The sequence below is a fragment of the Pieris brassicae genome, chromosome 3 (assembly GCF_905147105.1).
Source record: "Pieris brassicae chromosome 3, ilPieBrab1.1, whole genome shotgun sequence".
Classification (NCBI taxonomy): Eukaryota; Metazoa; Arthropoda; class Insecta; order Lepidoptera; family Pieridae; genus Pieris; species Pieris brassicae.
In genome coordinates, this window is record NC_059667.1 from 16,020,757 (window position 1) to 16,045,687 (window position 24,931).

Here is a 24,931-nt window from a genome sequence, read left to right on the forward strand (position 1 = left end):
TTATACATAATGAGCTAATTAAATTATCTGGTTAAATTCTTTGTCAACCACTCCATTTTGAAGAGTTACTTTGATAACTTTCTGTATAAAATTATTGCCTGTTTGGACATTAGTATCAGTTCAGTGAATAAAATAGAAAGATGAAAGGTAAGCATTGTTCTACAAGCAATTTAGGTACAAATAAATGTTTAAAGTAAATTTAAGTACAACTAGCGTTATTTAAAACTATGTGGACTATGAAAGGTGACTTTATCGCTTTTAAACTGTTAAAGTACTGACTTAAAGTAAAAGTATATATGAACCAGCCAAGTCTTCATTAATACGACTATTATATATTTGCTTCATACTTATAAGATTGGGTATTTGTTGAATTAGTTCCTATTTATTATTTTTTACAGCGGTTTTTGGTTACGTGCTCATAGCTATGGCTGTGGTGGTCACGTATTGCTGTGATTGTCCTAAAGATGGCACGGAAAAATACTATAAACACGAGGATTGCGACAAATTTTACCAATGTGCCAACGGCGAGAAAGTGGTAATGATATGCCCAGGACATCTCTACTTCAACGAGACCGTAAACCTATGTGATTGGCCTCAAAACGTAAATTGCACTGGTCGTAATATGCCTGTACGGAACGTGCAGCTTGTTTAGGTAGAATAATTTTACTTTGCTATTTTTATTGTGTAATCAAACATCTATCTAATATAATTTCAGCATGTATTTTGTGTTTTTCTTATTTATCTTTTTATACTTAATCTAAATACATAAATTAAAACCATCTTTTATGATATAATATTTTATTATAAAATGTTGAATACAAGAAATAAATAGAATATTAATTTAACATGGCAAATGTTTGTTTAAGAACAAGAAATTGTGAACTAATTATGATCTAATTACGATTCTGTTGCCACATTTAACATTCTCAGGGTAGTCGCAAATCTTCTTGCTGGCGCTATACATTAGGTTACCGGGACAGACAAATGGTATTGGTCGGCCATAAGAACATTTATAGAATTGATTACAGAATTCATGAACTAACAGATATCCCTCAGAATTGTTTTCTGCACACTTTTCAGGAGCTTCTTCTGGGTCATAATCAACATTACTGTCACTGCCATCTCCACCATCGTTTTCTTCATTGTCACCATCCTCGACTTCATTTTCATCATTATTCTCATCTTCTGGCCCAGGTAGCACCCTGTCTCCACATTTCACATTCTGAGGCCAGTCACAGTACTGCTTATACGGGTTGTACAAGAGTTGTCCCGGACACAATTGCGTAACTGGTAAGCCATATGCGCATTTATAGAATTTATTACAATTTTCGTGGGCAATCAATGAGCCATCGGAACCATGTTTAGCGCAAATAAATGGAGCTTCAGAGGGGTTGCAATTGCAGTTTTCTTGACCACCATTTCCTCCATCGCCACCGTTTCCTCCATCACCACCGTTTCCTCCATCGCCACCGTCTCCGCCTTCATTTTCACTGTCATTTCCGCCATCATCACCCTCATCTTCTGGACAAGAAATTACTCTGTCTCCACACTCAACATTCTGAGGCCAGTCACAGTACTCTTTGTACGGGTTGTACATCAGCTTTCCGGGACACAGTTGGGTAATTGGTAAGCCGTGGGCACATTTGTAAAATTTGTTACAATTTTCATGGGCAATCAAAGTGCCGTCCGAACCATCTTTAGCGCAAATAGATGGAGCTTCAGAGGGTTCGCAATTGCAGTTTTCTTGACCACCATTTTCTCCATCGCCACCGTTCCCTCCATCACTACCGTTTCCTCCATCGCCACCGTCTCCACCTTCATTTTCACTGTCATTTCCACCATCATCACCCTCATCTTCTGGACAAGAAATTACTCTGTCTCCACACTCAACATTCTGAGGCCAGTCACAGTACTCTTTGTACGGGTTGTACATCAGCTTTCCGGGACACAGTTGGGTAATTGGTAAGCCGTGGGCACATTTGTAAAATTTGTTACAATTTTCATGGGCAATCAAAGTGCCGTCCGAACCATCTTTAGCGCAAATAGATGGAGCTTCAGAGGGGTCGCAATTGCAGTTTTCTTGACCACCATTTCCTCCATCGCCACCGTTTCCTCCATCACCACCGTTTCCTCCATCGCCACCGTCTCCGCCTTCATTTTCACTGTCATTTCCGCCATCATCACCCTCATCTTCTGGACAAGAAATTACTCTGTCTCCACACTCAACATTCTGAGGCCAGTCACAGTACTCTTTGTACGGGTTGTACATCAGCTTTCCGGGACACAGTTGGGTAATTGGTAAGCCGTGGGCACATTTGTAAAATTTGTTACAATTTTCATGGGCAATCAAAGTGCCGTCTGAACCATCTTTAGCGCAAATAGATGGAGCTTCAGAGGGGTTGCAATTACAGGTTTCTTGACCACCATTTCCTCCATCGCCACCGTTTCCTCCATCACCACCGTTTCCTCCATCACCACCGTCTCCGCCTTCATTTTCACTGTCATTTCCGCCATCATCACCCTCATCTTCTGGACAAGAAATTACTCTGTCTCCACACTCAACATTCTGAGGCCAGTCACAGTACTCTTTGTACGGGTTGTACATCAGCTTTCCGGGACACAGTTGGGTAATTGGTAAGCCGTGGGCACATTTGTAAAATTTGTTACAATTTTCATGGGCAATCAAAGTGCCGTCTGAACCATCTTTAGCGCAAATAGATGGAGCTTCAGAGGGGTTGCAATTACAGGTTTCTTGACCACCATTTCCTCCATCGCCACCGTTTCCTCCATCACCACCGTTTCCTCCATCACCACCGTCTCCGCCTTCATTTTCACTGTCATTTCCGCCATCATCACCCTCATCTTCTGGACAAGAAATTACTCTGTCTCCACACTCAACATTCTGAGGCCAGTCACAGTACTCTTTGTACGGGTTGTACATCAGCTTTCCGGGACACAGTTGGGTAATTGGTAAGCCGTGGGCACATTTGTAAAATTTGTTACAATTTTCATGGGCAATCAAAGTGCCGTCTGAACCATCTTTAGCGCAAATAGATGGAGCTTCAGAGGGGTTGCAATTACAGGTTTCTTGACCACCATTTCCTCCATCGCCACCGTTTCCTCCATCACCACCGTTTCCTCCATCGCCACCGTCTCCGCCTTCATTTTCACTGTCATTTCCGCCATCATCACCCTCATCTTCTGGATAAGAAATTACTCTGTCTCCACACTCAACATTCTGAGGCCAGTCACAGTACTCTTTGTACGGGTTGTACATCAGCTTTCCGGGACACAGTTGGGTAATTGGTAAGCCGTGGGCACATTTGTAAAATTTGTTACAATTTTCATGGGCAATCAAAGTGCCGTCCGAACCATCTTTAGCGCAAATAGATGGAGCTTCAGAGGGTTCGCAATTGCAGTTTTCTTGACCACCATTTCCTCCATCGCCACCGTTCCCTCCATCACCACCGTTTCCTCCATCGCCACCGTCTCCACCTTCATTTTCACTGTCATTTCCGCCATCATCACCCTCATCTTCTGGATAAGAAATTACTCTGTCTCCACACTCAACATTCTGAGGCCAGTCACAGTACTCTTTGTACGGGTTGTACATCAGCTTTCCGGGACACAGTTGGGTAATTGGTAAGCCGTGGGCACATTTGTAAAATTTGTTACAATTTTCATGGGCAATCAAAGTGCCGTCCGAACCATCTTTAGCGCAAATAGATGGAGCTTCAGAGGGTTCGCAATTGCAGTTTTCTTGACCACCATTTCCTCCATCGCCACCGTTCCCTCCATCACCACCGTTTCCTCCATCGCCACCGTCTCCACCTTCATTTTCACTGTCATTTCCACCATCATCACCCTCATCCTCTGGACAAGAAATTACTCTGTCTCCACACTCAACATTCTGAGGCCAGTCACAGTACTCTTTGTACGGGTTGTACATCAGCTTTCCGGGACACAGTTGGGTAATTGGTAAGCCGTGGGCACATTTGTAAAATTTGTTACAATTTTCATGGGCAATCAAAGTGCCGTCTGAACCATCTTTAGCGCAAATAGATGGAGCTTCAGAGGGGTTGCAATTACAGGTTTCTTGACCACCATTTCCTCCATCGCCACCGTTTCCTCCATCACCACCGTTTCCTCCATCGCCACCGTCTCCGCCTTCATTTTCACTGTCATTTCCACCATCATCACCCTCATCTTCTGGATAAGAAATTACTCTGTCTCCACACTCAACATTCTGAGGCCAGTCACAGTACTCTTTGTACGGGTTGTACATCAGCTTTCCGGGACACAACTGGGTAATTGGTAAGCCGTGGGCACATTCGTAAAATTTGTTACAATTTACATGGGCAATCAGAGTGCCGTCCGAACGATCTTTAGCGCAAATAGATGGAGCTTCAGCGGGATCGCAGTTGCAGGTGCTGTTTCCATCATCACCAATGTCTTCACCTGGCTGATTTCCATCGTCTTCGTCTGGCTTTGGTATGATTCTGTCCCCACAATTGACCGTAGAAGCGAAATCACACTGCTGCTTTTCAATGCTAAAGTAAAGTTTAGCAGCGCACTGGTGTACTACAAGATCTCCGTGGAAACATTGGTAAAACTTATGGCATTCTTCGTGAGGGTATAGTTGTTCGACTGTGTAATCTTCTGGACATCCATTGACATTTAACTGGATATTTCTTCCTAGTGCTAATGTGATGGTGCACGCCAAAAAGATGGCTGCAGCTGAAAGCGTAAAAGTTTCATTACTTATCATGCAAATTTAAAAGAAACATCTCAATTTGTAAACAAAAATTAATGAAGTTAATACATAACCCCGTTTAACAGCGTTGTAATATCACAGAAAAATATTTGAATATGAATATCTATCTATAGCGCTTTAGTTTCCATTCTAAAATAGTTTTAAATTGAATATAGCTTTTTTAAGTTTTCGCTTACTGAATAATTGTAGATTATTTCTACTATATGTACATATTATGATTATAAAAATATAGTAAGTTTTTCGATTACCCATATTTAATATGTAATAAATTTCAATTTATCAATTAATAAAATTGGTAAAACAGCATAAAACACATTTATACGAAAATACTTAAGTCAAAAACTTGTATAATATATTAATAATTTATTTACTTTAAAAATTAATCTTTAGAAAACTACATTATTTTAATTACTAATGAGAGTATAAAGAAAAAAATACCAAGACTTAACAAATAATATTTATTAAATAATACCAACTCGTGAAGGGTTGTTGAAATGCCTAAAATCTAGCTTTCCAGTAAACAAATAATTTTTTACAACCTTACCTTTCATTTTGATGCTTTTGAGAACTGCACTTTTTCGGCTCTAATTAACTGTTTCCTCTTCAAGAAGTGACTTAAGAAAGTGATAATCACCCTTTGTATTTATATAAATTGATAAAAATCAAAACACTTAGCCAACAATATAATTATCATGATATCTAGTAATTAGATTAAAAGAATTGATATATTGTACAGAAAACAGTTTATAGGTTTTTGCGATCCTGTATATTTCCGTGCAGTCGTAGTTTTTAAGTTCATTGCGAAGTGACAGACAAATATAATGTTTTATAAAAGTTGCAGTCGTCTGCTTTTTCGTAGGCATTATTAAGATCTACATCTTTTCTCTAGTTCAAAATCATATATCTTTCATCGTTAGTAAGAAACGTTTACTTTTCAAATCCGAGTACCACGAAAGTCTTAATTTTTTTTTCTATTGATAAAATAATTTTCAAAATCGGTTCAAACAATACCTCCTTATAACCTCGTAAACTTAACCACTTTATATTAATTTAGATAAAATATATGTAAATAGTAACAGAGGTTAAACTTGTCAGAAAACCATGCGTTTGGTAGAACCATCACCATTTGACTTCCTACTATTCGGTACATTGAGTCAATAGTACAGAGTCATATTAATCACGTATATTTTTTATTTCATTTATCTATTTAGAGTGCGGGGTTTATCTGCTGTGGATTGATAGAGATAAATTTTGTTTTGTATAAGGTAAAAGAAGAGAAGCACCAAGCAAAAATGCCATAAGCCTTTTGTCGCACATGAGTGTTGCTTTGTGATGGTGTATCAAGTAAAAAAAAACTTTATTAAATTTATTTAAAAAATATTTTAATTTAATAACGTCTGATTACAGATAGGGATATCTCAATTAGATATAGAGATTTGCAAAGTGTCGGCATGATTAAATATATGTTAATATAGTTATTAACTTACCTCCCTCGAAGTTCTACTTAAAAGCTGAAACTACTAATCAACGTTTATTAAGAAATATTTGTTCCTTGTATTAAAATTGTGTTAAAAGTATAAATTTATTTGTTTATATGTATTTTTTACTATCTCTTTCGTTTCTTGAACCCTAGTTTTATAGACCCCTTAGTAGTTGATTGGATTTTTTTGTACCTACTCTTTGTTTATGCTTAAATAATAATGAAAATAATTTAAAATATGTATTTGCATACATCTTCGGAGGAATATATATCCCGACGTAGTATATAAATATTAATTACATTCTGGCACTTTTTATCAGGATTCGAACCCAAAACGTACAGGGTTACAGATTTGATTCCACGACTGAATAATTAGGTTGCAATCATAAATTAATAGATACTTAATCAAAAACACGAAAGTTCCATTAATGCAGTTGCTGGAAAAATAATTAGTCATCCGAATGATGAAGGTTTTACTATATTAAAATTAATATATATTAATATTAATATATATCCCAGCCACAGTAATAAAATCCTAGCCCTTTTAATAAAATTTACTATAATATAAATTACTGGATAAAAAGATCACCTCTAACTTTTATCTAATTTCGTTTTTATTCAAGTGATGAATCCAAAAATTTACTCAATTGCATGACATTAGTTTGGTCTAGAGCTGCTATTAGCGATTTTAAATGTTGTATATTTTACGAAGTAGTTAGTCTTCGAGGTGTTAATCAATAGACAAAACAAATCTACTAATACTAAAGAATGGTTAAAAATAGTTTAAAAAAACCTTTTTGGTTTTTTCCTAGCATATCTAAATTGGCTCTCAGAAAGTGTTTCATTATCGAAATAATGTTAAGAATCGATTAAGTATATATAGAGATTTCCCTTACAGATAAACTATATGTAATGTATTAGTTTTAAGTTTTAATAATATGTATTAGTATAGATAATATAGATTAAATTTCTTCATTACGTACGTCTCACCATCTAACAAGTTTTCAATACATACATGACATAATGTTAATTTAGCATTCGTTAAGTAACCTGTCAACATTATTTAACTTGATAAATTATTGTATATGTATTTCCTCTCTAGAAATGCGTGAATACCTTAACTAGGAAATTTTAATAATATTACACAAAACTATAACATTCTACTAATTTATAAAAAATAAATCAGTCTAATTGCACCTTATTTAAATCAAAGGATCGTCTCGATATGAGTTTCAGGTACATTATAATTCGTATCAGTTCAATCAGGTTACATTCTCACCTTGTGAGATGCGCGCTGCAGCTGTCTAAGTCAAATTTTATACAGTACAAATTGTTTGATAGCCCATGAAAATAGATATCAATATAAATCGGAAGTGTATATACAAATAATAAAAAATACAACATAAATGATTTAGTTTATAATTTGTAGGCAACAATAATACTGTTTCAACACAAGCCATTGATCTTTATGCAATATATCTACGGATTAATTTTTAGTGCAGTGGTAAATGGCAATGGCTTGGCTTTTGCAATTATTATCAGGCAATGAGCCGGGCATCCGGACAAACATATATACATACATGTATAGCGGCAAAAGTAGATACTTCTAGTAATATCATATCTATATTTTGAGTGTAACTATATTACTATAAATTTTATACTAGAAAACTCTAAACTAGAAAAAAATTACGCAAATTCAATAAGTAACGATGAAACTAAGGGTTGCTATTTACATAATGAAGGCGCAAATATTTGTTATAATTTTTCTGACATTAAATATGTATAGGATAAAAGAAATCTTTACTTAAAACTATTTATTTTTAAAAATCCCACTTGGAGGATTATTTTTAATATTAAAATCAATGTTAGACTGTTAAGGATTTTATTTTACAAATTACAGTTTGCAAAATAATATTGGCGCGTAAACAACGTGCAGCAGACCATGTGTGCAGTACAGACGGCAGTGAGGCACGCCGCACGACCGCGTCAGCGGCAGCTGGCGTTAGCGGTCAGAGGCAAGAGGTGCGGAGGAAGCGCCCTGGCCCGACGTCACTCTGACGTCACAGCACTCACGGCCTTTGCCTCTCATGCAACCAGTGATAAACACACCTCGGCCACGGCTTCATGTCAGACATGCTGCGCGCTTAAATTACCGTCGATTAACCCATAACTACCTCATGCATTTTTGCCTGTCACCAACACAATACAAGTGAGACCTAGTTCAACTATTTGATCACCTAGTTTATCATAAAGATCATACATGACCTCGGTGGCCTGTTACAGATGTCAGCCGTCGCCGCACGAGGAGCGGCGATTTTATCATATAATAGAAAATGACTGAAGGTCTCCGACAACAACATGAGAAGCCGGTGAGTGATCGACGTATTATAGTCGCGTGCGCAAGTCACATGTTTTAAGAAATCAGCGTAGCAAATATTAGAAGCGGAATGTATGATATCACTTGGAAAGTCCAACGTGACAGCGCCTAAATAAGACCAATATTTACATTTTCCTTATCGTGCGACGCACTTGTAGGGACGTTGACCAAATCAATTTGATATTAAATAAATGGTTATATATCCATTTGTTGGACCGTTTAGTCTCGCTCGGCTGCATACCAAATGTAACTGGTTCCGATATGTGTTATACACCTGCTAAGTGTTATTGTATAGCACGAGCGCCCTGAACACTTCCTTGTAATTAGATACATTTAACTTTTATCACAATTACGTATCAGCCTGATTAGTATGCTAATTATTGCACAACGCCGCTAATGTTAGACAAAATAAATATGATAAGTAGTGACATCTTTTGGACATATGTTTATTTACCAATACTTCATAGTAGTTTATGTACATTTAGTATAGGTAATAAATTCTCAGATACATTATTTATTCCAACCTGATCGTTTTCAAGAATATAAATCAGTATTTTTTTAATTATCATTTGAAACGTCTCCAACACAAATGTTGGATATAATATTTTCAAGTTAGAGTGCCTAATTCGGATTTACTCTGCCAACCTTGGTACATATAATAAAGATGACGTGGACTATTAAAATTTAAAATAAACAATTAAAGCTATCCTTGTAAAGAATTGATATCATTAAATTATTCATGACGTGAGTGACACTATATTTTAAACAATTTAAATTTGCGCTAAAATATCTATATAAATGTAAATTCTCATAAAATAAAAATAAAACTTAATTCGTAGGTTTTCAGGTTTCATACTTGAGTTAACGACAATCATCTTCATCATACGATAGCTCCTAATCTCAAGAACGAATTTAAATTTATTCATGGACGCTTGCATGCCTATGCTCCTAAACATCGTGATGTATCTTTGAAATCCCCTATTCATAATTTAGCATTTCTTGGAAAAACTAACAGTATTTAGGTTAGTTTATGGATAGTTAGGTTATGGAATTCACTTCCTGTATCTATCCGCTTAGCACCCACTTTTTCCTTTAAATCGCTTTTGAAGAATTAACTCATCGTATTCCTCCCTCTCCTCTAGATAAATTAACATGTATCGTGTTTCATATTATTTTTTTTCATGCTTTGTCTATATTTGATTTAGTTTAGTTTCATTTTTCTATTCTATGATTATCTATTGTTTGTAGTTATGACCATGCACTTTTTACCATATTCTATATTATTTTTCCTTACAGTACAAGAGATCACTTTAGTGCCATAAAATTTTCAAGTTTGCCAAGTTGTCTTCCTAATTATTAAAAAATTCTAAAACTAGTATTGTATTCTAGTACAAACTTGTGTTGTAATGAAGAGTTTAATAATCGCAAAATCTTTAATATTTATTTTATATCCGTTCTGGTAAAAAGTTCATTGTTCAACCATCTAAAGATGCGTGAAACAAAATAAGCGATTACTTTTTTGGCTTAAAAGAACTAAATTCTCCGATCAAACTGTTTACAAACTTACTGTCTCTGAAGCAGAAATTTTTGACAGCTGACACAAAAATAATACAAACTCGATCCTCATTAACTTTTATCTTTACATTATTAGTGAAATATAATAAATCAGTTCGAAATTAAACGTCAATATGAAATAGCTTTTGACAACTTATTATATTTTTATACAAATTTACATTTATTATTATTTACAATTTACACAAATAATAACCGATTTCAATTATTTACTTGTCTATAATCGCAGTTCGGTCATAAGTTGTGTGGTAGGTATGGGGATACCCACGTAGAACTAAATATGAGTAAGTATTGGCTATAAAGTCATTGAGTGATTATTTTGTCATTTAAATTAGTTCATATTTTTTAAATTACTTAAATAAAATAAACTTCTTATTTATTTATTTACACTTCGTTACCATAATATACAAAATTATATACATAAAAAAACAAAAAAACCTCCTTAGAGGTGGCTCGGACATAGATTTTAAAACCTAACTACAGACTACGAATAGATGATATTAGGTACAATATATTAAATCAAAGTGAATATCAATTGAAAAAACGTCAGTCAAAACGGCATATGCTTTGAGTTACGTATTCTAAATATTTCGAACTTTAATATCTGCCAAATAACTTACGACGAAAAAAAATTCTCCGGATTCAACAATTTAGATTGGTATGTTAGAACTATAAAGCAATCAATTATAGAAATCTTATTAAATAATATTTTGTTTGTATGGGATTTTTTTATCATCAAAAGGATTTTTTGTATTCTAGTAGTATTTTCTTAAATATTAATTGATCTTGGTGCATTTACCTAACTTTACTCGTTTTGCTTATTTGTTATACATCAAATATTAAATTCTGTATCAATTAAGCCATTTGCGAATGATTGTCGTAGCGTCATTCATTGTGTTGTGATGTAATATTATCAACAGGCACTCACGGCCAAGGTCATTTGAAACTTTCGCATTTGGTAAAGTAACCTATCAGGAAACATTGAAGTTCGAGAATATATTTGGTATTATACTTGTATTTGTGTAAAAAATATATAAACATTATATATAAAATGTATGGAATAATTTAACCAGTGAACTGTAATACATTTCTTTATGTTTTTAATTATGTCTGCAATTGGTGATTAAAGGGTCTCATTATTCAACGATGCATAGTTGTCTGTCGGCTATTATTAGCTGATATAAATCAAGCTGATCAAATCAAACATTGATTTAATTAGTTATTTTAACCGCATTTGGTTATTGACCATTACACGAGTGACTTATAGCCGGCAATATATAACGTAACCTAATATTGTTAAGTAAATTACACAAATAGTGAATTACATAGATAATTAAGGATAGCACGTTCCGATTTCAATAATCTATTCAACAGTCTTCATACAAATTTTCTGTTACAGTGATTATAATCGCGCTCCAACCTTTGTGGCCTGGGCCTTAGATATCTGTATATGTCTCATGATCATTTGTTTTTTCTAATAGGCAAGTAAGTAAGGTGATCAACGTTCTGTTCCTGACTCTCTGGCGACTTTTGGGTCTAAGGTATGAGGGTTATCTCAAGATGTTTTCCTTCACCTTACAATCGAGTGTTAAATGCGCACAAAGACGAAAGTCGATTGGTGCATAGCCGGGGATCGAACGTACGACCCCAGGGATGATAGTCGCATGCTGTCTTTACTAGGTCTCAGAGCAGTATTCTCTTATAATTAATTGTAAAGATATATTAAACGGTTTATTTTGTTGTTATCATAAGGAACGAAAATCATATATTAGATTTTTTATTTAGTGATGCTGACAACGCGCGCCAAATTCAGCCACAGTATGGGTGGCAAATGGCGATTTTGAATCAACATCAAATGAGCCGTTCACATCGTAAACTAAAAGTATGTGCGATTATAATTGCACTGCGACTGCGACTATGGGTTATAACGTATAGCTGTTATTTCAGATGTGTGTGCGCGTGTGGCTTGAGGTCGGTCATGCGTGTGAGCCGCGTCGCGCCGCATCGGGTCGCGCGTTGGCACTCGACTGGAGCGTGTTCGTGCGAGGCGCGCACGGCGCCGACATTAGCGCCTTTGTGCACAAGGTCGTCTTCCACCTCTACCCGGCTAGCGCTTTCGTCTATCCTAAGAGAGGTAACGCCTATTTCAATTCATATTGGCTTATAAACTGTAAAACAGTCCTGCTCTATTATTTTAATGCATTTGTAATATACAGCTAAGAACAGGTTTACGGTTTAAAAATCTTTTTATGATAATTAAATCGGCGGCCAACCTCGGAAACGTTTGACATAGGTAAACTATTGATAAAAATATATAATATTTAGTATATTGTTAATACCAGTCGTTGCCACTGCGTCATGCATTAAAAAATGATTATTTCAAAACACCGCGACCGATTAAATTTTCTGCTCATAATAATATTCACTTGCTTGCTGTCTAAGCGACTGGACCGGCAAGTTAGCTGACAGAATCAAGCGGAACAGGTTTTTGTCTAATAAGTATATGATGAGAAGTTAACTTTGAATATCGAAGCGAATCATGCTTATAGTATTAAAAACAGTCGCATGATATACACACGCTTAATATCGTTATCTCGCAGGTGTTGATAGTTGCCACGCAAATAACTTTAAACCCGTTATTACAAATTAGTTAATGAAACATTAAACTGTTCCAGTTCTTCAAGAGCCGCCGTATGAGATCCAGGAGTCGGGCTGCTCCTCCATAGATATCCCGATACACGTGTACCTAAAGTACAGCACTAAACCAAAGAGAATACGCCTCAGATACAGTCTGCACATAGAAAATAACAACGAGGCTAGTTCGGAGTCGAGGTGCGTTTATTACGACGTAAACAACCCCTCGGAGCAGCTATACAACGCCTTGATGAAGGGCGGCGGTGAGGTAATCGCGCGAACCAGCACCGCAGATGCCAATCACAAGCTTCTTGTGTTGTTCGATGAGGAGAAGAAAGACTTGAAAATACCACGCTCTAAAAGGTACAAATTTGTGGAGCCACTTCGTTGTAAACACGCGCCAAAAACCAAATACATTCTTGAAGAAATATGTCCTAAATGTGGAGATTCAATTAACGCGGATTTTAGGAAACAATTGCGTGCTGTTGATATGACACAAGACGAAATTGAACGAGTCTCGCACTTGTATTTGTCATTCAATAGTTACGAGAAGTCCTTGAATGCGATTAAGTTGCCCTCGTTTTCAGATCCAATTTATAGAGTGCCAGAGCTACCGATATCCCTACGCGGTGCCCTCGGAGATGTGAAAACGGATTATACGGTGTTATAACGTGCCTTGCAATCGACATATTTGTGCCATTAGAATAGAGAAATATTATATTTTTTCACACGATTGTATGTGCAAATTTGAGAAATTATTCTTAAACTAGAATTTATTTACACGTTTTAATGTTACCCTTGGGGTTATAGAATATTTTTTTATACATTACCTAGGATCTAACATACAAAATATTGTTTGTTAAATAATTTTTAAAGCGTGCTGTGATGAAGATCTCAGAATTATTTACTTGATAAATAGTTTTTTTTAATTAACATTATATTAATGTAATATTGAAGTTCTTAATATAAATAAGCTAAATCTAACGAATAATGAAATAGGTATTGTGCTCAAAAGTCAAATATGTAAAAAAATATCGTACATTTTACACTCATTACAGGGTACTTTTACGTAAATTTAAATGGTAAAACTAAATGCGTTTTGTTTTTATAGTAAGGATTTTGTTTTGTTATAAAAAATGATCATTTCGAAAATAATTTATGACTATGATAATTCGGAAAGTTTAATGTTTTAGTTAAAATTTTTGTAGTCCTAAGTTATAAGATATGTTGTTTTATTTATTTTACCGGAGACTCCAATTATATTTCTATAAGAATAAAAAGTTTTTCGTTGAGAATAAAACGTTTCCTTATTTTGTTTTGTATCTATGGCAATCTAAAATCTAAGCCCAGTCAAGCGGAGACTTAAAGAATAATATTTTTTGTGACGGAAATGTAGTTATAATTTAATTTTGATGTTTATCGTACTCATGATGGCATGTTTTAATAATTGAGAATCTTAATCAAATAATTGAGAACATTTTGAAGTTGGTTAAAAGCTATTTTTTAGTATTAGATATGTTATTGTAGTCAAGGTTCAACAAAAATAAAAGAAGGCGCTAATTATGCAATTGCCCTTGGGTTTTAATTATTCGGGCCCGGATCAAAGAACGCGATGAAAGAAGCAACCACACTCTCGCGCTCGCTCCCTTTGTTGTTAGCATAAGGACGCGCGCATTATTTTTATCGTATCGGAGTAGATAAAAAAATGCGCGCTGGAGTTTCTCTATGTGTACAGCTTTTGTTCAATCTTATTATAACGTATCTGAATCAATTTTGATTGGACGTACGATATGCAGTTGCTTTAGGGCTTTTCTGTGGCATCGATGCGGCTCTTGAAGTTGCACACGACCAGTAAAGTATCCTTGTGAAGATAACAAATCTTCAGCACTAAACAATATTTGATATGTAATGCTGCTCATGTATTTTAGTTGTCTTTGAATAAGATCCTAATTTGTTTGCCAAAAAATACCAAAGGTTTTACATTCGTCAAGTTTATGCGAAGTTAGTGCGGTTTTCCTTTTTTAGAATATTAAAAGTAGATGCCATTATCTCTTCCGGGTTTCGGGCTACTGCTTGCTTCCTTTTTGGATTCATAGAGCATTCTATGTCGCTTTTTTGGGCAAGCGGATTACAACGAGTATCGCGTGTTTCAAGCACCGTCACGTAGTTGAAAATAAATATAAATCATTATGGCATCTAATGCCAGAAACACCGCAGCAATGGCTGGTTGTATCAAATGACTATGGTACTTTGTGGAATACATATATACATTATAAAATACACTTCCGATGTGCAGGCACCACCAGAGGAAGATTAATTACAAGGGTTTCTTCAGCATCGAATTACTGGTAGTTGTTGACGCAACTTTTTGCATGTAAACGTATCCAATATGTCAAGGCAGAATATCTGATGCCCGGCATCACTTGATCCTAAATCGTTTTCAACAACTGTGAATTAAACGACAAACTTGAAACATTGACTGTTTTGCGGAAACCAATGATGTTAGAACCGAAAGCCGTGCCATCTGTCGTCACAGCAATAAGATACCTTTACAATTTTTTTTTTAAAGAAAAGGTAATAATGCTCATCTTATATAGACCCCTGCAGGTAGCTTCCACGAAGAATCAAACGATTAATCAAAAACGGGAGAGAAAGTAATAATGATATGACTAGAATGTTACACTTGGAAATAAGACCGCGAAGGGCTAAAAGAAGGACTCACAATATTTGTAATGAAGTTGCTGAATGCATTATTCAGCAAGGGTATGTATGCTGACAAGAATTAGGCTCAAAATGATCTTGCAGTACTTAGTAGCGTTGTGGCACGAAGTGTATTTCTATCCAGTATAAGTATCATAGCTTTGAATTAGCACGAGTTTTTACAGCATACTGACTGAACCGCCTAACACTGAAAGGATTTGCATAAAATCTAACATCTGGGTGGAGCACTCAATGCGAGTAACGAGCGGCTCGTTGGTAGCTGGTTTCCTCATAACACTACGTACTGACTGCACAAATGCTCGCTATGCAACATGTTACATTACACCTAGTACAGTTGGTCAGTACCCAGCTTTAGACTAGGCTGTATGTTTTTGACAAGTTATTTATGCTTTTTGTATTGTAAACGTTTTGAAGTTAACTAATAATTAAAAAAACAATAAACATTAATAACAATAAATATATCCGTAATAAGTAATTCTTGTATTAAAAAAAGTCGCTTTTTATGAAAACCGACTCCTAAAGCACTATGTTGAAGTGGCATGTTTTTACTGAACCGCAGGAGAGTTGTAGATTTAAGGAATTCAGGAGGAAAAATAGGATCATACGTAATAAAGAAATAATCTAATCTAACGTAAAAATAGGATCATACGTAATATCGATAGAGGACGATACACGATTGGATCGTGTATCGTCCACATTACGCAATAAGATGGTTTAAGAAAGTAAAAGACCAACTTATTGTACATTTACTAATTTAGCCCATCCATTCTATGTTATACCATGTTCCTGTAGTACACCATGTAGTACTATGAACATGTGGGCTAGGCGGTTAAGGCGTTGGGGAATCCGCCAAAAAATTATAATATCGATTGGCTAAAAACATTTTTAGCTTTTTGATGATATTATTATTATTCATATAATAGAAAATGAGATAGGTCCTGTATGACTTTATTTGAGACTTTTACCTACACCTTACTACCTTATATTTCAACTACAAATCTGCAAGTTAAAAATAATAAAATTATAATCTGTGTTATGGCTGGAATTTGAGTTTGACAATTACTATTATTTATAGACAATTGGCATTTCAGAAAATTCGATGGGACCTTGTCTTGTCATTCGTTTCTAATTTCGGTCAAAATTGAAAACTTAGAAAAAGCTAAAAATTGCATTTCATAAAATCATTAACTTCACAACCTTAAAGTGCTTCGTAATAATCTCTCTTAATCTAATATATTATTTCATATAGATATTCGAACGCGAGATAACCGAATTCTAAACCCAGTTGAAAGTACATTTTTCAACAAAAATGGTTTGTGTCCCATGTTTTATCGTTCCAGTTCTGCTATTCTTATGGCACAAGTTTATTCAGCCTTATGTTTTACGTTTTTGGAACCCATGGGCTGTTAAAAATGCGGACGGAAATACAACAACTGAATTCCCATTTAAGTGTGAAGGTGGTGTTTGTGCTTTTAAGAAAAATAAAGTTGCTGACAATGTTGACAAGGTACCTGCCAACGTTTCCAAAATTGAAAAAACTCCAGATGCGAGGCTTAAGACGGATTAAAAATAACTGATAATTTATTATTTACACTAAATAAAATGTTTAAAGACATTTCAGGACAGCCTTGTTATTATTGTTAGAGGAAAAAGAAAATATTGATTTCTACACTTAATAATAATTACGACTGATAAATTTGTAGTTTTACTTTAAGTACTCTATAAAAAGCATAGAACATTTAGACTCCAAAGCAATGTTGATTGTTGTTATCCATGACAAATAATTGCTATATTTGTATTGGACTGGAACATAAGTATAGTAAAAGACTTTTTATATTTAAGTCTGCAGCTAGCATATAAAATAACTAGGAACCTAATGAATTCAGGCATATTCAAAAAATAAAAGAAGTCTGATCATCAGGAATGAATCAAAATAGGTGTAGTTCTTTAAACAATTCATTCTAAACAAGAAATCATGGAAGCTGCATTTTTAAATAGTTACCCAGATATATGCAAATAAGGTTGTAAGAAAATAAAAAATATTAAATCAAATTTATTTCCGCTTAGTTTATGTCAATTAAGAGTAATTAGAGCATTACATTAACCTATCAGTTAATGACAACAGATTTTAGACAGACAAGTACATCAAAAACAATAAGCAAATATGAACTTAAACAAAAAACTTTTTGTATTTTAAGACAAATAAACTAGCTACACTAACAACACATTTAAAGGTTCTTATCCAAAACTGAAAACCCAAGTCTTCATTATTTGACAAAATAGGAATGAACATTTATCTGGAAATCTATGTAGTTACAGTTTTCAAGAATGTTAATGGTATAAAGAAACAAATCACTTAAAAGAATGATTATGTATAAAAAGCTTTCACACTTTACAAGATGACAAATGGCAACTCTGGAACATTTTCCACACTCTTGAGTGTGTCAATATTATATAATAATCAAAGAGTAACATAAAACAAGGGATCTTAACATTTTATTTTACATTCTTAAGTTCTACTTCAAAAACTAGCGTTGAATTTGGTGGAATAACTGGAGGTGATCCTTTAGCACCATACCTAAAAAAGAAAAGAAATCTTACTTTTGTTGAACAAGAAAGTGCCACATAATAAGGTTAGTCAAACTAGGTTGGTTAGCAACAAGGTTCCTCACAGTTTACACAATCAAAACTTTACTATATGTAAACTGTATTGGAAAATATATAAATATGTTTGTTTCACTGTTTTCTCTATGTTAAATTCTATTGGTTTTTATTATATTGTATAATTACATTACAATAACTAGGCATACGCTTTATATTACTAAATACTCACGCCATAGCGGGCGGACAGACAATTTTCCTCTTGCCACCAACTTTCATACCAGCAACACCAACATCCCATCCTGCAATCACCTCTTTTCCACCTAATCTGAACTTAAATCCAGGTCCCTTTACACAGTTATCAAACATCTTGTTGTTTTGTTTTAATCTTCCTTCGTAATACACCTAAAAATTATTTAAAACATTTTATTTTCCTGATAAGTTATATATTTTCCTGATAAGTTATATTATGCATTTTTAACCTATATCACACAATTTTGAGATTACCCACCATTACAGTTTTACCAGGTTTAGCTACAGGTCCTGAGCCTACTTTAACATCTTCAACAAAAACACCACCACTGAGTGACTTCTTTTCCTTTTTTTCAGTAGCAACTACCGGGGACTCTTTTTCTTTTTTGCCTTCTGGCTTCTTTTTTTCTTGTTTTTGTACCTCAGGCTTTTCTTTCTGCAAATGCAAATATAAACAAAATTTTAGTAGTCAGATTGAAAAAAAATTATTTTTTTTCATTTTATGGGTTATTAATATTTTATTTAGTTACCTTAGCCTTATCAACACCATTCACTTGCCCTTGCTTTTCTTTCTGTAGTTTCTTTTTCAGGCGTTTCTTTTGGTTTTTGGTGAGCTTACTCATGTCAACCTGGCTATCATCCTTGCTTGTCTCCATAGATGATGCTTTAGATGTCTCAGCTTCATCTTCCTCATCGTCTTCTTCCTCTTCCTCTGCTTCCTCTTCATCATCATCACTCTCCTCTTCATCACTTTAACAGAAAACATATTTTGGTTATTACAGACATCAGTATATTATTATTTATAAATCACTGCATGATCATGATAATAAATGTCAATTAAAAATTGAAATTCTACCTGTCAGCCTCTGCAGATGTATTTACTTTGAAAGACTCATCATTTTCATCGCTATCAATATCTTCACCATTTAGGAACTTCTGCAATTGGTCATTGTTTTCATCCGAGTCTGAACTGTCATCAGCAGCAGCTGCTTTTTGGCCCTTCTGTGTATAAATTAATTTGTTAGTTATAAATATGGTATATATCATAATAAGCTAGTACAAGAGACTTCATAGTAGCAAAATTTTGTTTAGAAAGTTTTTTTCTTTGTGTCACAGAAAATGGAAATGAAATGAAATATTGCGTTAAAAAAAGTTACTTGGTGGACTAGTGCCGGGGTCGTTTACAATAATTTTATTAAATCTGGCCAGACGATTAATGCAGATATCTATTGTAAGCAACTGCAAAGCATGTTGGAAAAGATAGCTGCTAAACAACCAAGGCTGGTCAATCACTCTAGGCTACTGCTGCTTCACAACAATGCTAGACCACACACTGCTTCCAAATTAGGGGGAGCTTCAATTGGAATGTCTTAGACATCCACAATACTACCTGGTCCTTGTTGCAATAGATTATTTTTTCAAAATGGTTTGGCAAGACTTTTTTGTAACGGGATCAATCTACCTTTAAGATGGCAAAAGTGCATAGATAGCAATGGCATATACTTAGATTTTAAAAAAAAATGTACTTTTTGTTCTCTCATAAAAAATGCTAATTTCATATTATGTTTTTGCGGAGATTGCGGACATAATGTCACTGAAAAGCTTTCATAATATAAAGATAGAATCCAAGCTGATTTACTTTTTTTTTTAAAATAATTTTATGGCCTGGTAACGAGACCTTTAAGCCAAACTGATTTACTAGACAGATACTATAAACTTCATAGAACTCTCTAGAATTATTAACTTTTTAGTTGCTAACAGTGCATCTGTGCTGATCGTGCTAGTACATAAAAAGGCAAGCAGAAAACTGGCACTGGAGTGTCACAATGCACTTGGAGGCAACAACCTTGACAAACAGGGTTACCATACAGTGGATCTTTCGACCATGATGCTGCAGTCGTGCAGAATCAAGGCCATTATTATACCTATATTTCCTGTAACATTAACTACACTTTTTGAAATTTAAATTTATTTTCTTTAATAAATCCATTTAAATATATATATAGACTCATCTTCTTCATCTCATTTCATTCCATTTCTGTCCATCTTGTAGACCATTGCATTTTTCTCTATTAGATTGAGGCCAATTTTCTGGTTAATTATCTGGTTGATTATATCACAACAGGCCAGAAAAAGTATTTATTTATCATCAGAAGTATTTACTTAACATACAAAGTATGAAATTAAAAAGAAACAGGACAAATTCAGTAAATTAGAATGACTCAAAAGATAATACATCAAACCAGTTGCAGAAAGACCCCATGAGATATGTTACAACAAATATTAGCATTGACTTCAATTGATCAACTGTGAATATATAGAAATGCATCTACCATGTGCACAAAAAATAAAGTACACTTCTGTGAAAAATAGAAATAGATCTTTAGGATTTCACATGAAGACCTAAATAATTGTGTTTGTTATCAACCTACTATCAAATAATATACTACACATAATTCTAATTTTCTGTTTACAAAAAGTCTTATAAAGATACAGGAAGGAAAGGGTGAGAAAAATATAAAATACCTAACCTCAATAAGTTTTGTCACTCGAGTTTCATAAATTGTTGAGAAAGATTTTATAAATTATACATGTTTGATTTAGTTTACCTTCAGTTTTTTAGCTTGTGATTCACCAGTAGATTCTAACTTCCTTTTGTTTTTAGCTGGTTTTGCTTCCTGTTGTTCCTCTGCTTCCTCTTCCTCTTCTTCGCCTTCCTCCTCAGATATTTCATCATCAAATTCAGGATCCACATATCCGGTCAAATGCACATTGCACTTTCCTAATCATTTTAATATTTAACCATATAACACAATACCATGGAATCAAAAGTAATATATATTCCAAAAATTATCTTACCATTAGTCAAAAAAGCTACATTTTCACCAGTCTTGAAGTATAGGTCAAGAGGCATCTGAATTGACTGTTTCTTTTGTAATGTGCATACTAAGAAATTTTTGCCATCAACAACGATCATTACTTGGCATGGTTCATTGTCTCCAGTTGATATGTCCATTGCAGCATGTGAGATGTGGAACGGTTTATCCACAATTTGTGTATACCGCTTGTTTGGTTCCATAATAAGTCCTATAAAGTTTCAAAATAATATGTAACAAACAGCTTATAAAGCATATACGTGGAGACGAATGATTCTTACAGAATTTAGTTTCATATATATCAGAAATTGTTAAATTATAAGATATATGTCTTTATTTCTGAAAACAATTTCATAGAGGGCTATAGGATATAAGAAAATATGTTATATATTCACTCGCAAGAACGTGGTGTGCGGTGGATGACATTTTAGTGAAATAATCATACGATGTCAAAACGTTTATAAATTTCATCGATTAACTTAAACTACTTTCAAAATCAAAATTCTGTTGCTTTAATAACTTATTTAGGAATAAAAAAGTCATGTAGAGTTTTTATGAGACACGTGGTGGTATGGTTGCCGGTAGCACATTTATGATTCTTTAACTTACCCCAAAACATTTTGCTGATTGTATATCTTATTTTCAGTAATTAAAAGATTCTACGGCTAACGATTTCTTAAGTAGGTAAATATTTTAAAGTACGTTAAAAATCTAGCCGTTTCAACGCTTAAATCTTGAAATGTCAACTAAAAATGTGCGCAAGTCCCTATGTCGGCCCGCAGAATCGCAGATTGCGCGCTTGCAGCTTACCACAGAATAATAATATTATAATCGTACTTCATATACAGATAATGATAGTTCCATCTTGGTATATAATACAAAAATTATAATCGACTCCGGAACTTACTAATAAATGTTAGATATTTTTTTTTATTTGCAATTATTGGTTCTGTATTACTGACACATTCAATCGTTCTTTCAACTGGGGGTTTAGTCAAGATTCCTAACGGTAGTGCAGTATGTAGAAAGTCGAAAACAAAATAAGTTTCCGTCTTTCTATATACACTACTGTTAAAGCATCTTGACTAAACCCCCTGAATCCAAAACGTTAAAGTGTCTTTATCATACGGGTATGTAAGTCGTAAGTCGTAACTTTCAATTTATACGTTACTATCTAAATGAGACGGCAAATTTTAACGTACGGAAGTCAAACTTAGAACCAAGTCTCTTTACAGAAATTTACGATAGGTAAAGAAGAGGTCAATTTTTTTCTAGAATCAACAGTTTTTTAACTAATTCGTTTTAGCAGTGAACTATAAAATAAATATTTCATTTTACCAAAATATTTAATATATTAGGTTAAGTGAAAGAAAAAACGCAAAGATCCCTTTGTTTCAGCTGCTTTCCATGTACGCAGTATGCATTTCACTATTGAAAATTGATATTATTTTATTAATACCACTGTAAACTGTAGTTAGCGTTTTTCAGGATATGACGACATCATAATGATTTTTAGGTGCAGGTGTACAACCTACAATGTAGGTGTTACTACACCACTCTACGCTTCCGCTAGCGACGGTGATCGGTGTAGATTTATCATTAATCTTTCGAGTTAATATGCTGAAAATGGTCCATCCAATGACATGTGAACTCTTTCTATGTCACCAATTCGCTAAATATATTCTCTTTCTCTTAACTGTTATTATTAATATTATGTATCTGTATACTATGTGTGTTATTTCTTATTTTTAGGTTGACAGTGACATAATACGATATTGTCATCTAATAACGATTGAAGTTTGAAAATTGAAAACAATCCATCTTTTCGTGAATCTGTCAAGTTAAAGCTGCAGGTTTTTCACCATGGTAATGCATTTTAAAATTATTAATCTCATAAAATCAAGTTAATCTTATTAATAAAGTATAGTTTAGGCTTTACAACGTATTTCCCAGGTTCATTCTATCACCCAAAAGCTGTATTTTACCTTAATATTAATTTATTTTAGGGTCGCGTACGTACCAAAACTGTCAAAAAAGCTGCAAAAATTATTATCGAAAAATACTACACCAGACTCACATTGGATTTTGATACAAACAAGAGAATATGTGAAGAAATAGCTATCATACCCACCAAGCCTCTTCGTAACAAAATTGCTGGGTAAGTTTTCTTTCTAACCTCAATTCAAATTTGTTTTATTATAATTTAGTACAATACCCGACTGAAATTAAATAAAACATCAAGAGAATCATAGGGTAGTATTGATTAATTTTATTTCTTAATCAATAATTTTGTATATTTTATCATAATACATTAGAAGTAAATAAATATCTCGTAGAAATGATTATTAATTAAAACGGTATTTTTACTTATATACACTATGTACTATATAATTGCCAAACTCAAACACTGCTCATAAAACTCGTAAATTCTCTATAATAATAATATTTTTTTTTTTATATCAATAAACTAATTTAAGATTTTACCTTAAACTTTGAATAACTTAAAAAACTTGTTAGAAACAATATTTTTTTACTAATTCTGTAAAATAATAAAAATAAGTAATTCTGAAAACTACATGACTGAAACAAGTTTGCCTATATGTAGAATAATAATTTGAAGTGATGTTGTTTATTGTTAATAATGGCAAAATTCATATTGTATTTAAGTTATAAATTAAAAGACAATAGTTTATAAATATTTACAAAAGTTGACTTAAAAGGAGTGGTCAATTATACCTACCTTTTTTAAACAAGTTAGAAATGGGTGACCATTTCATTAAAATTAGCTCATTATCTTGTTGAATGTGTAGATTTACTAATTGATTTAGTTAGTTAGGATCAATTATACCTGCATTTTGTACAGGATCAATTATACCTGCATTTTGTACTGTGTGCTAAAATTTATGAAACATACAATTATATTTCAGATTTGCCACCCATTTGATGAGACGTCTTAGACATTCCCAAGTACGTGGTATCTCCATCAAATTGCAAGAAGAGGAGCGTGAAAGACGTGATAACTATGTTCCTGAGGTCTCCGCCTTGGAACATGATATCATTGAAGTTGATCCTGATACCAAGGACATGTTGAAAATGTTAGATTTTAACAACATTAATGGCCTTCAACTCACCCAACCTGCTACACAGGGTGGATATGGTGGTAGACGTAATTAAGGATAATAAATATTATTAAAATATTACTGTTGTTTAAATATTAACAAACATAACTTACATATTTTATTACAAATGATCATATACTACTATTACTTAACTTTTTTCATTTGGTATAGGTACAATGTGCTTTATAGTTTGTTCTTTCTCTAGATTTCTTGCAATGTTACCTACACATTTATTTTTGTGTTGATGGGCTAAAGTTTGTCTTTACAATTTATATACAAATTGAATTGCTCATTAAGATTATTAAATTATCAAGTGATGAACAATAATAGGTAAAGGAGTATTAGTGAGTCTGCATACTTCCCTACTACACATTATATTATTATTATCTTGGTATATTTTAGCAAAACCATCCAAAAGGATGTAATTTCAATTTTAATACAGATTTTCTTTTAATAAATATGCATGTTCTATATTCAACTAAACTCCAATTCATTCGAGGGCACCCAATGTTTTCTTTCATCCCA

At 33.8% G+C, this 24,931-nt stretch overlaps 5 protein-coding genes across 9 annotated transcripts; 3 read left to right on the forward strand and 2 right to left on the reverse strand.

Annotated features, from left to right (window-relative positions):
- Nucleotides 1–800: 800 nt before the first annotated feature.
- LOC123707326 lies at nt 801–5,403 on the reverse strand. The gene is made up of 2 exons (XM_045657257.1): nt 5,319–5,403; nt 801–4,737 (listed from the first exon to the last, which is right to left on the reverse strand). Exons 1-2 carry the CDS (start codon nt 5,323–5,325, stop codon nt 887–889), a joined length of 3,858 nt encoding a protein of 1,285 aa, XP_045513213.1. The 5' UTR covers nt 5,326–5,403; the 3' UTR covers nt 801–886.
- A 2,953-nt stretch (nt 5,404–8,356) lies between these two features.
- LOC123707527 (protein AF-9 homolog) lies at nt 8,357–14,097 on the forward strand. Of its 5 annotated transcripts, XM_045657632.1 has the most exons (5): nt 8,365–8,463; nt 8,538–8,623; nt 11,989–12,085; nt 12,139–12,337; nt 12,879–14,097. In XM_045657632.1, the coding sequence occupies exons 2-5, from the start codon at nt 8,613–8,615 to the stop codon at nt 13,505–13,507; spliced, it is 936 nt and encodes a 311-aa protein (XP_045513588.1). In that variant the 5' UTR covers nt 8,365–8,463; nt 8,538–8,612; the 3' UTR covers nt 13,508–14,097. The 5 variants fall into 5 exon arrangements, with proteins under 5 accessions (XP_045513590.1, XP_045513588.1, XP_045513589.1 ...); XM_045657634.1 differs by lacking the exon at nt 11,989–12,085 and having other exon boundaries at nt 8,357–8,463; nt 12,151–12,337; nt 12,879–14,093; XM_045657633.1 differs by lacking the exons at nt 8,365–8,463; nt 8,538–8,623 and adding an exon at nt 9,950–10,861 and having other exon boundaries at nt 12,879–14,094.
- A 2,561-nt stretch (nt 14,098–16,658) lies between these two features.
- LOC123707160 (UPF0729 protein AAEL015238) lies at nt 16,659–17,181 on the forward strand. The gene has a single exon (XM_045656991.1). The coding sequence runs from the start codon at nt 16,868–16,870 to the stop codon at nt 17,123–17,125; it is 258 nt and encodes an 85-aa protein (XP_045512947.1). The 5' UTR covers nt 16,659–16,867; the 3' UTR covers nt 17,126–17,181.
- A 417-nt stretch (nt 17,182–17,598) lies between these two features.
- LOC123707062 (46 kDa FK506-binding nuclear protein) lies at nt 17,599–22,079 on the reverse strand. The gene is made up of 8 exons (XM_045656837.1): nt 21,897–22,079; nt 21,271–21,498; nt 21,021–21,193; nt 19,268–19,413; nt 18,942–19,161; nt 18,671–18,847; nt 18,392–18,564; nt 17,599–18,136 (listed from the first exon to the last, which is right to left on the reverse strand). The coding sequence occupies exons 1-8, from the start codon at nt 21,904–21,906 to the stop codon at nt 18,055–18,057; spliced, it is 1,209 nt and encodes a 402-aa protein (XP_045512793.1). The 5' UTR covers nt 21,907–22,079; the 3' UTR covers nt 17,599–18,054.
- A 960-nt stretch (nt 22,080–23,039) lies between these two features.
- Nucleotides 23,040–24,487, forward strand: LOC123707063 (40S ribosomal protein S17). Its single transcript, XM_045656838.1, has 3 exons — nt 23,040–23,153; nt 23,294–23,445; nt 24,215–24,487. Exons 1-3 carry the CDS (start codon nt 23,151–23,153, stop codon nt 24,459–24,461), a joined length of 402 nt encoding a protein of 133 aa, XP_045512794.1. The 5' UTR covers nt 23,040–23,150; the 3' UTR covers nt 24,462–24,487.
- The last annotated feature ends 444 nt before the right edge of the window (nt 24,488–24,931 follow it).

Bases quoted from the DNA above. Each gene is read 5' to 3' on its own strand.
- LOC123707063 (XM_045656838.1), top strand. The intron at 23,446-24,214 runs GTAAGTTTTCTT...ATTATATTTCAG, and splicing joins CTTCGTAACAAAATTGCTGG to ATTTGCCACCCATTTGATGA.
- LOC123707160 (XM_045656991.1), top strand. From the start codon at position 16,868: ATGGTTTGTGTCCCATGTTTTATCGTTCCAGTTCTGCTATTCTTATGG.
- LOC123707527 (XM_045657632.1), top strand. The intron at 12,086-12,138 runs GTATGTGCGATT...TATAACGTATAG, and splicing joins GTTCACATCGTAAACTAAAA to CTGTTATTTCAGATGTGTGT. The intron at 12,338-12,878 runs GTAACGCCTATT...AAACTGTTCCAG, and splicing joins TTTCGTCTATCCTAAGAGAG to TTCTTCAAGAGCCGCCGTAT.
- LOC123707062 (XM_045656837.1), bottom strand. The intron at 21,194-21,270 runs GTAAGATAATTT...TAAAATGATTAG, and splicing joins TGTAGCTTTTTTGACTAATG to GAAAGTGCAATGTGCATTTG. The intron at 18,137-18,391 runs GTGAGTATTTAG...TTTCTTTTTTAG, and splicing joins GTCTGTCCGCCCGCTATGGC to GTATGGTGCTAAAGGATCAC.